A 12,469-nucleotide genomic window follows, 5' to 3' on the forward strand; every position below is an offset into this window, starting at 1 on the left:
GTTGAATATAACTTTTATTCTCAGGAAGTATTTGGTATAATTATTTTTTTTTCATATTCGAAAATCACTAATCTTTTAGGATCATGATTCTTAAGAAAGAACAAATTATAATTTGTTTTTCTGCCCATTAACATTATTAATTAGGAATATTTATATAGATTTCATGAGAATTAAAGAATAACGTTATATTTTTGCTATAAACTCTAATTATTTATCATATTAAATAATTTAATAAGAATAATAAGATACTTTTGTCATAGTAAAATTTATATGTAATATATTTAATCAATATAATATATAGTAGTATATTGATATTAATTTATAATATATTATATACATATATATAATAGCAAGATATATATAATATTTTCGGTTGATTGCAAGGAAAATGTCTGTTTCACTAAATACTTTAAAACAATGTATTGGATTGAAGTCTACAAATACATTCCCTTTATTCTGCTTACCAAAACATATTCACTTCTTTTTTTTATCAAATTTGTGTATGTCTATATATAGAAATATTAAAAAATCCCATCATATATATATATATATATATATATATATATATATATATATATATATATATATATATATATATATATAACATGTTAAGAAATTTCGTTAAAGTCATTTACAGTTAACTGATAAAAAAATGTGCAAATTAAATATTGTGTTTACTAACGTTTTTCATGGTATGAAAATGAAATGCCAATAAGGAAAATAATAAAAAGGTGAAAAATAAAAAAAGGATGGAAGTTGTGAAACAAAATAAATAACTTTATACTTTAAGTACGTGGTTATTGGTTTGATGTCTCTCATGGGTATGAAAAACGTACATTTATTTACATTCTTAATTTTCGATCAATAAATATCTTAATTTTAAAAATAAAATAAAAATATGCGTTGAAGATTGAGCGGAGATGTTAGAATTAGAGTGAATATGCAATTTAGTCCCTGAGATTGTACCTATTTTGCATATCAGTTCCTAATTTAATATTAAATTCAAAATAGTCTCTATCTTTGCATAAGTGTTGCAAAATAATCCTTCCGTTAAATTTTAAAGTAACGCCGTTAGTGAGGTCAATTTTAGTGCCACGTGGATCACGTGGACTATCCACATGGCACTAAAGGATGACGTGGCATGACACGTGGACATGTCTGATGCCACGTCATTTGATGATAACAAAACGAGTAAATAGGCAATTTAGTCCCTGACTTTGTATCCCTGTTGCATATTAGTCCCTAACTTAATGAAAAATTTAAAATAGTCCCTATCTTTTACATAAGTATTACAAAATAGTCATTCCGTTAAATTTTAAAGTAATGTTGTTAGTAAGGTCAATTTTAGTGTCACGTCATTTGATGATGATAGAATGAGTGACTTCTTCAAATTTGATGGTTTTGAACCAATTGAGGCATATATACGAAAAATAACTCACACACACTTACACAAATAAAAAGAACCAAAAATTCACAGCAACAACCTTATCTCTGTAGCTGTCAACACTAATGGGCGAGGTCTGCATAACCATTCTCTTTTCCTCTTTTTTTTTTTACTTCAATTATCATCAATGTATCATTCTGGGTTCTGATTTTTTTGTGTGTTTTGAATAAAAAGAGAAAAAATCAGAGGAAAACAAAGTGGAGGAGAAAAAAGTAAATGAAGAAGAAAAGAAAGAAGAAGAGAAAAAACCAGAGGAATCAAAAGATGACAAGGAATCCAAGGAGGAATCTGCGCTGCCAGAAATCGTGCTAGGCACAACCTTTGCAATGCATGGACACTTTAAGCATGATTTCTAGCATCTTTTAAGTTAGGGACTATTTTGCAACACTTATGCAAAAGATAGGGACTATTTTAAATTTTTCATTAAGTTAGGGACTAATATGTAGTAGGGGTACAAAGTCAGGGACTAAATTACCTATTTACTCATTTTATTATCATCAAATGACGTGGCATCAGGCACGTCCACGTGTCATGCCACGTCATCCTTTAGTGTCACGTGGATAGTTCACGTGGCACTAAAATTAACCTCACTAACGGCGTTACTTTAAAACTTAACGGAAGGACTATTTTGCAACACTTATGCAAAGATAGGGACTATTTTGAATTTAATATTAAGTTAGGGACTAATATACAAAATGGGTACAATCTCAGGGACTAAATTGACTATTCAAGTCGTTAGAATTAGAAAGATGACATATTCGCATTGAGGAGTTGACTATTTAACATCACATGGTTGAGGAATGCACCTAAAATCCGATGACCAAACGCTCATATGGAAGCTGCAAGCAACAAAATTGGAGAATAGATATTGACCAGGATTATTTCTAGAAGAAAAGTTTTTATTTTTTATTTTTTTAGCATGAGAAAAAGCCGAAAGAAACCCATAGGGATTTGATTATTCTAATGTGAGGAGAATATTCTTTAAAAAATAAAGTACAATAATGATTTAATTTTTTTTCTTTAATAAAAGTGATAGAAAATTCCTCTAATCTCAAAGGGTATCAACAGTATACTTATAAATACTTTTAAGAATCACTGACCCGGGTTGCTTTTATATATATATAGAATAGTTCCATTTTATACATGTATATCTCATCTACATCTTATCATTTCATACTTTTTAATAGAATATTCATTTCCATCCACAATTATTTTATATTTCCTAGGATCACCTATATTATTTGTATATTTATAAATTTAAATAGAATTCATATATATATATATATATGCATGCGCGTGCATATTAAAATAAAAATTTGTCCTTTAAATATTTAAAAACACAAAATGAATTTTAGTTTGTTATATGATAACTCAATAGAATGATAAATTTAATTAATATCACTTGATAGCTTTATTCAATGTTATAAATATTTTAAAAATTAAGTTGATATCATGTTACATACTAAATGATTTTTTTACCCAATGTGTATTTTTTGGTACATTTGACATTTTTTGTACATTTACCCAATTTATTTTAAATAGGTATTAATTGTAGAAAAAAAAGGTATTAAGCCTACACACAAAAAAAAAACTATTAAGTAGGTTAGTATTTTTAAATAAATTATAATACTCAATATATTGAAATATAAACTAATGAACATAAGAAAGAAAAAAATATCTAGAAATTTATTTTACGCAATTATAATTAATAAACTATGATTCATTAATAAAATAAGAATAAAATGTTACATGATTTGCAAAATTCATGTATCCTTCCGGTAAGAATACTAGTTAATAATAATGACCATTTGTGGCTAAAAACTTAAAAAAGAAAAATCTTTTCCACTTGGCCTTGAAATATAATTTAGTTAATGTCTTAAACTCTCTATTAAGAGTGAATCGTTAACGTTCACCAGAAGAAGAAAAAAATGAGGTTAGCAAGCGTTTTTCTCCCCTTTTTGGGTTGGAACAAAAATTTCACTACCATCCCTGGAGTCAAAACAATCCAAAGTGGGTTTGAACTTTAAATCAACCCTACTTATAAATGGGGATTGTTGTCTACTTATATAGTTTATCTCGACATTATTTTTATTTGATATGGGATTTCAACATGTCTTATTTTTTTCATGCCTACCCATCATGTGAAACTTTCAACAAATCATCAACCTTAATTTAAAAATGAATGCCCCTAATAGTTAAAATGGCCTTGTTATTTGTGGTGTTGGCAAGTGCTAGCTTGTTGCTTCATCTGGCTAGCAGATGGTAGTGAAGGACGTTAACAATAATAGGAAATTAAGAATATTAAAACCTAAAATAAGGTAATTTTGTATAACACTTTGGGTAGAGTCTTGTCTACTTACTTTGACAATATTGAAGACGAACATAGGCCAATAGACAGACTTAAGGCAGGAGAAAATCGAACATGGGGATTCACCGAGAAGATTAGTCCATCTACGCTCTGCAGATGTAGCCTTCATTATAGTGTTATATGATCCTAAATATGAAATTTGATGTAAAGCTTTCTGTGCATGGTATGTGAAACCCGACGGAATATATCTCTTGGATCCTCGTAACATGCATGGAAGAAATCTTTCGCGTCAAATGGCAAATTTCGATTGATTATTTGGGAGGATTTTCATACTTTTGATTTTTTAACCTAATCAAGTCATCATTATCTTATTATTTAATATTAAGTAATAAACTTATTATATATTTCAATTTGGTCCCTATATAATTAAAATATTTTTTTAAAACAAGTAATGAAGAAGCTGCAATGTGTCAACTCACTCAAATGTGATCAAAATTCAAAAGGTTCTAATGCTTTATGTATCCCCAACCCTAAAACGGCAAACTGCTTTCTGTATCCCTTCCACTTTTTTTCTACTCGATCCTTACTGTGTTTTGCAAAATAAATTAATTTATATATTATCATAATGAAATTTTGAGGAGCAAATTAAATTTCGGTCTTAATCAGTAACAGCTTACGAAAACAAAAATCTTGAAGAAACATTAAACATGTGAAAGGGATAAACGTGTTCTCTAACTGATGAGTTAAAAAACAACGCACAACTCAGTTGCCGCATAACTAACTCACTGGACAAATCTCAAGCATTTTTTATTTTTTTTTATCCTTGTCGCAAGTGCAAGGTTTATTTTGTGAAATAATAAAAGATTATCTCCGCAAAGACTATATTATTAGTTATCAGATATTTATATTTTAATTATTTAAGTATAACAAATTAAATTAAACTAAAAAAAAGATGGATGATAAAGAAAGTAGGAATTAATTAATTGTTAAGTGAGATGGGAAAAATGTCAACAAACTGTTCAAATATTCGTAATCTTTAACTTTTATTCTTTATGTCTAAGCTAAAAATTTACATGTGTATAATCCTAGAACAAATCACCAAAGGGTATAAGATTTATAACATGTTTGATCATTAAGAATTAGATAAAATATTTTGATTTATAGTTGATTTTTTATCAAAACATTCTTTAACAATTGTTGAATCACAAATGCTTGATAGCTTTATGGTTTTTTGTCAATTAGAGCCTCTTTAGTCTTTTATGGGCATTCATAACTGAGAAGAAGATAAACTATATGATAGCTTAATATATTGGGAAACATAGTCTTATTATAATGTGTTAACTTAAGAGAATTTTCATGATCGAATGGTTCATTAATATTTATTCATTATTTAAGTTTATATTATCTTATTTAGTTATCTAGCATGCTCACTTAATTTGATTATATAATTATCTTATAATATTAGTCCATATTAATTATTGAAATAAAAAATTTAACCATAAACTTCTTCTATTAAAGAATAAGAAATTAACTATTAATTAAAGGAATGACGAATGCTCAAAAAGATTATTAAAAAAATGACGATCAAACTGTTTAGGGGAGGGGGATGTTTTATAAGATTAGATGATTCTGATTTTAGATGTATAATTTAAGTTTGATTTACAAAATATTTGATTTTATATCAGCTTATATATATATATATATACACACACATAATTCCGCAGACCTTTATTTATCATCCTAAAATTATCATCCCGCCCAGAATAGGTGCCTCAGACTCCAAGAGTCTCCGCTATGTCCATAATTGAGGTTAGAAATGGTTAACACATGTATAACATGTTTGTTTCTCCGTTTGTTGCCTTCAAATCAACGTTCAAGTAAAAGTAAGGAAATGGTTATTTCTCACAAAATATTGGTTTGGAATGTGTGTCAGCAGAATTTAGCGTTTACATAAATTGTGATTGTAACTAATATTTTAAAATTGAGTTAAGTAAATCATTTTTTAAATTCATTTATATAATTAAATTGTATGTTTAAAATATTTTAATTATAAATTTATATTAAAATGTATTAAAAGATACAAAAATCACTTTTCTTACACCAAACCAAAACAAACAGGTACTACATCCTTGTTAGACACTCCAATTTCGTTTTCATGAGAACTGGATTATGATCTTAAAATATTGGCTGGTGAACAATATAACAAACTTTATTTCAACGTAGAAATCTGGCTTCTGAGTTTAAACGGAAGGCATGTCAAGTGATTTGTCTATGTCTTTTGTGGCAATTTCGAAATTGATAGATTGTTTAACAGGATCAATCTAATCGAGTGGAGCCCCTGAAATAAGCATACCATTTCCGACGAAAGTAGTGTCGTGCTTGAGAACAGTGAAAACATCTTAATTATTGATGACAAGACTTGATTTGATGAGCATTGAACATTAGAAAAGGATCAACATTGTAGGTACTAGGTTTATCTGGTTTAACCATTTCTCTCTAGAATGCTTTTAACCCGTTGAAAATTTGTAGTGTATCATAATTTTAAACTGGACACTGGTGTCATAAGTTTTTTTAAAAACTATAGTATGCAAATAATTTAATTAGTGCAAAATCATTCCAATTAAAAAAAAAACATTGCATGCAAAATTAGAATAAAATCAACCACACCAATTTTCTTTTTTGAACATAGAAATCTTGCTTCTACTTCCATCTAGAGATTTTTGAGTGAGAATTAAAAAAGTATTATTTGAGCTGCTTATAGAAAAAAATCATCATTCATTGAGCTTATCTTCCATCTCATTTACACTTTCTATTCTTTATTTATTTATAATCCATTGTACATTTACATGCTGTTGTACTCTCTGTTGATGTTTGGAACACATCTTGTGTGCCGCACCATCATTTTAATAAATTCATTGTCTTTCAAAAAGAAAATTTGTATCAGTTTTTTTTATGTTTTATTTTTTTTTCTATTTTTCCTTTCATTTTACCCATATATTCCAAAAATGAAATGTCTATTTAACATTTTCCTTAATTAAAAAAATGAAAAAGATGGGACAAAAAAGCATAAGCATAAGCAAAAGGGGAGACCAGCAAACATTAGCATAAATCTTGGCAAACCAAACTAGCTAGTTTAAAGAGGGATGGAAAGTGTGCTTTAACAAGGAACTTTGAAAGAGGAAGCCATGGCCAAACATTGGCTGACTGATCAACACGCTAGTTGCTTTATACTAACATGTACATCCTGACGGTCCCCAGGCAAAGTGTAAAGATATTAATTAATATCTTGAACAAGGAAATGTTAATTACCAACATTTTCTTTAACACAATCTTTAAAAACATTCACTCTCCCAAATATTGTGAAGCCAATTCCCACTCTTATTTAAAGGTCTGACTTGTTTATTGCCTTAATTTCCAAGTTTACAAAATCTACTTTTAAAAAAATCAGTAAAAAAAAATATATATTATTGAGTTGGTGCATATTGAGTAATTATTATAATTTGGAACTTAGCAGTTATAATTGTATTTGTAAATTAGTTATAGCCTGTTTCCTGTTTAGATAAACTCATTTAACAAGTATGTATTTTTAAAAAATAACAAGGTAAAATGCATTCAACATTTTACTAATGATCATTATAGCTCAACAAAAAATAATCACTTCATGAATCTTAGTTGTTAATGTCAGTGTTAAGAAGGATTGACCAAAGAATAAAATAATTAAAGTTTAAATTTTAGATCAATAAAAAAATATTTATTGTTAATTTTTATAGAATTAAAAAAGTCACATTTATTAGAAAAATGTCTCATGTTATAAAAAGATCCAATGTATAGTTTTCTTTCTTTAAAGTAAAAATACTGCTTTAAAATTTGCTTTAAACTTCAATAATATTTTAAGTCTCCGTCGCGTTTTTGTTTTCAATGGATAAATAATATTTATTGGAATCAGATTTGAGGAAATGCAAGACAATTTTAAACATATAAAAATCTTTTTGTAAACAAATTGATTTCGGAAATTGAATGAAAATAAGAGAATATAGTAGAAGAAAAGGACGTGCAGCGAAATTATTACATCATTTACATGTGCTTTGTAACTGTGGTGTGTTGTTGAAAAATAAATAATGTTTTTGAAGAGAGAAATCCTAGTTGCATAGATAGTCGAAAACAGAAGGTTGTAAACTCCCTTGGAATTTGACGTCTCTCAACTTTTGATAGGCACCATGTGCGATACCGATAAAATTCTCAAGCACATGCGCATGGGTATATGTATAAAATAAACTGAATACCAAGTACATCAAAACCTGAAGGCCAAATGCCTAAATTTATTCCTAGACTCCTTGAGTGAAAGTCCCTTTCATTTGTCACAACTGCTAAGAGAAACTTTATAATATAAAAATTAATTCACACTATTGTCAAATTTTATTCAAATTTAGATTATATGTATACTCTTCTTTTATGTATTGATATGTATCAAAAACAATAATGTTTCTCTTAGTACGTCGTGTCACTCTCCCTTCAATCCATTAAACTTTTTCTACCGGCTATTGCTACTTGGGACATGCAAACCCCTTCGAGTGGGGTTCAGTGTTTGAACTTTGATCGAATCAAGTACTAGTATTGCAAATGTTACGTGGTAGGACCATATCATGTCATTGAGGAATTCTAAAATCCTCCTCACAATTATCAACTGTTCAAATTTTGTTAAATAACAATTTGTAGTTTTAGAACAGTAATTATATTCTTATAGAATAAATTGAATTTCTTATTCTTAAAAACAAACTAATCTTTATATATTTTGTTATTTTAAAGAATGCATTCTTTTTACCAATAAAGCATGCAATTTTTGTGTATTTATCATTTGGTTTTCTTCAATTAACTATTTAATTAAAATATTTATTTTCCATTAATATTCATTTTCTAAAAATAATAAGTATAATAAAATATTTACCAGTCATCATCAAAATAATATTTTATTAGTTAAATCACTTTCTTTTGTTAAAAAATCTCTATAACTTTATACTTTAACACATTTTAATTGTCAACAGAATAATTTTTACCAAAGATTTTTTTTTTAAAAAAATTGTTATTTATACTCAGAAACTCCATAATAATGTAAGAATATTTTATTAATATAATCAAGATTTTCTTGCAATTCCCAACTACAATTACTATAGTACTAGGTATTAAAAGTTTTCATAATCACATTATGACTGCAATTAGAATCACTTAAATTTTAAACGCATAATTCAAAACCTTGACTGTATTATAGGAAAATCTCACTGTGTGCATTAATTTGTAGACTGACTAACCAAGTCAATGGAGATAGAGGGACGAATGGGGAAGGGTATCTTAGTCATTTAATGACATTTGAATATTAGGGATTAGGGATTAATTGCACTTAAAGCTTTGATAAGAGAGTACAACGGTGACCACATCCAAAACAGGCATACTCTGCCATAACCCAAAGTAACTCCAAATCTCTAATTTTCCCTTTCCCTTATCCCCAAACAAATCACATAATAATCCACCATGTTAATCTTTAGTAAACATCACACTAATTGCAACAAATCTCACCGGAAAAGGGGTCGTCCTTGCCGGAAAATTCCCTGTGCCTCGTCGGAGAAATATCAATTTCAATCAAATTCTCCTCATCGAAGTGAAACCCCACGTCCCTCTTCTTGCAACCGTCAAGAGCAATCTCAATTAACCCTTCTCTGTCTTCTTCATCCCACCTGAAGCACATGTTCTCCGGCGAGTCCCAGTTCTCCGTCGCCGGAAACTCACTCTCCGACGAGCTATCGGAGTCAGTTTCAGGGTAGTACCGTGACAACGACGGGTACCTCAAAATACCCTCGTCACGTTTCTCATTCTGATCCTGCTCTGTTTCTTCACCTTCGTATATGACCTCCAACGGCGCTTTCACATTCCACTCCACGAAAGACTCGTCAAAACGCGAACTTGATTGAAAACCCATTTGAGATTTGATCTCTTTTTGAGATTGGCTCGTGACCCACCTGTAAACATGATCGAGAGAATCGGTTTCCACCGGTTCAATGGGGTTCCCCTGTTTCTCTTCTCTGTTTCCCCTGTTTTCTTCGTTTGCAATGGGTTCTGGTTCAACCGAGTTTTTCTTCTCTTCATTTTGAGACCTCTGAATTGCACCGAGACGGAGGAGGAGGAGCAAGAGAACCCCGGACAGAATCAGCACGGGTGAGAAAACTATCTTCCAAAATAGATGAGGCAAATAAAGGAGAATCAAGAAACAGAAAGTGACAATGCATGAAAACAGAGGTTGGGAAGAGTGAACAGAGAGAAGAGAAAGTGTTTCAGTGCATAACGAGATGATAATTAGCTTCATTTCTAAAAGAAACTCGCTCTCCTCCTCCATTGGCTATAATTATTGTTGTTATTTACGTTGCAAAAGATAACTAACTATGATTCCAAGAGAATAGGTGATGATAAGAAAAGCAAAGCCATGAGCAGAGTGAGAAAAGTCAGAAAATGGATTGGTGAAAAGGAACAGTGTAGAGGAGGGCTTTAGACAGGGTGTAGTGTGGGGTTTATAAGGCCCTTTTTGCGTGAGAAGAAGGCATGGAATAATAGGGTGGGAAAGAAAGGGGGTGTGGTCCTCTGTTATGCAATAACCAAGACGATTTTTTATGCATACACGAAAAAACTACAAATCCAACCTAAAAAGTTGTTATGCTTTTACACTTCTCAAACTCATCATTTTAATCAATCACTGTATTTGCTCCGTACTCAATTTAGGTTTTTATTCATGGAATCTATTCCATTTTTTATTTTAATTACCAATCCAAGATGGAGGTAAGTATTCCATTGTTTTTAATAATTACTTTACATAGATGTGAAACTTTACCCAAGCCAAATGCAACCATGCCGCTTAGACAGTCCATTTTGGGTAAAAGGTTAACATGTGATCATAAAGAAATTAGAATATAATTAATGAGTTTAATTTTTTTGTGTGTTAATGTACAAACTTTTATATCCTCAAGCAATTAAAAGTCATTGTTAATATGAATTGAGATATTATTGGGTGGCATCTACAATGAAGAAGCGCATCAAGTGGTCCATCGAGGAACCTATAATTTTGCCTGTTACAGGAGGTAAGTGCACGTTTAGCAGGTAATTTGTTTTTCTAAAATAAAATAAAATTGCAAATAAATCTCGGAAAAATATATGATAAACAACTACTTTGAATTTTTTCTAGTTAAAGTGGATACAAAGTAGACATTGCCTATCATATTTAATTATATGACAATATAAATTTAATTTACACAATCAATGCATAACATATATTCTTACATTTTAGAGTTTAATAATATACATTATTAGTATAGTTTAAAAATTTAGTCTGATCCGATTGATCAGATTTTATGACATAATCAAATTAGTTTGATTATTGGACGGGTCATACATATGGCCCAGAATGACCCTGTCGGTTTGGGATAAATCCGACAATCCAATCAGGTTTTTAAAACCCATTTCACGTAAAAAAAAAAAAAACAAAACAAAAAATGCTCCAAAAAAAACCTAGGACATGTATAATTGTGTTATTGAATTATTATTTGTGGACTTGTGTTATCAACTTTAATACTTGAAATGTTATTTTGTATTTTGGAGTATGAATGAATTTTTTTTTAATCAAATAATGTTAGTTATATATTTATATATGATAGATACATATATAATTTTGAATTTTTTAATATATACCGGATCAAATCGAGCCAATGATTGATCCATCGGTTAGACCACTGACTCACTACCTCAATCGGATCACTGATCGGACTCGATTTCATAACTTTGATTATTAGTGTAAAATCTTTTACACCGTTAATCAATAAGAAACCACTTTTAATATGATGTTAAGATAATTATATATAAAAGTCAATAAATTTATCATATATAATGATTTGTGATTAGATAATAATGTAAAATTATTTTATCATATCAATGCATAACTTGTTTTCTCATAATTTAGAGTTTAATAGTTACATTATTAGTGTATAATCTTTTATACTATCAACCAATAACAAATTGTCATTGGTATGATTTTTAAGATAATTAGTATAAAAATCATCAAGCATGTTATACATAAAATGACAATGTGAATTTATTTTATTTGATTAGTATATAGCCTATTTTTCATAATTTAGAGTTTAATGACTATGCACTATGTAAAACTTTATTACATAGTTTTAAGATTGTATAGAAAAAAACTTATTGATTATATTTTTCATAAAATAATATAACCTATTGTTGGGAAACTGAGGGGAGTAAGCCTTCAGGGAATTTTACATCAATGAATCATGAACAACAACATAAATGAATCTGACATCACATTTTAACTCAAAACTTTAAGTTTCAAGTTTATGTGTTTTATCCTCACTTATATTGGTATTCAACCTTTCTATTTCTAACCAATGTGAAAATTTACCTCACACTTGAACTCTAGCCGTCTTCCCCTCAAATGTGAGTTTCTTTTACAAAGTAATTTCTCCCTCAAGCGGAAGTTATTTTCAATTCACGAGTATTCAATGGTGACCTTTCGAGCATAACCGTGATTGTCCTGACTCGCCTAGTCATTGTCGTTAACATGCTCTAGTACGTTGCACCGCCACAACACCTGCAAAATTTGTTGTCTAGACTTTACGAATGAGTTCACTTGTCAAGAAGACTTTCGATACAAGTGATCTTCATAT

The 12,469-nt window shown here is 29.4% G+C and overlaps 1 protein-coding gene across 1 annotated transcript; it reads right to left on the minus strand.

The window, feature by feature from the left end:
* Positions 1 to 9,130: 9,130 nt before the first annotated feature.
* Positions 9,131 to 10,370, minus strand: LOC106796036 (uncharacterized). The gene has a single exon (XM_014767451.3). It carries the CDS (start codon positions 10,135 to 10,137, stop codon positions 9,304 to 9,306), a length of 834 nt encoding a protein of 277 aa, XP_014622937.1. The 5' UTR covers positions 10,138 to 10,370; the 3' UTR covers positions 9,131 to 9,303.
* Between the last annotated feature and the right edge of the window lie 2,099 nt (positions 10,371 to 12,469).

Source organism: Glycine max, chromosome 15 (assembly GCF_000004515.6).
Source record: "Glycine max cultivar Williams 82 chromosome 15, Glycine_max_v4.0, whole genome shotgun sequence".
In the NCBI taxonomy this organism is placed as follows: domain Eukaryota; kingdom Viridiplantae; phylum Streptophyta; class Magnoliopsida; order Fabales; family Fabaceae; genus Glycine; species Glycine max.

What these genes read in the sequence shown, in the direction of transcription:
- LOC106796036 (XM_014767451.3), bottom strand. Translation starts at nt 10,137, where the DNA reads ATGGAGGAGGAGAGCGAGTTTCTTTTAGAAATGAAGCTAATTATCATC.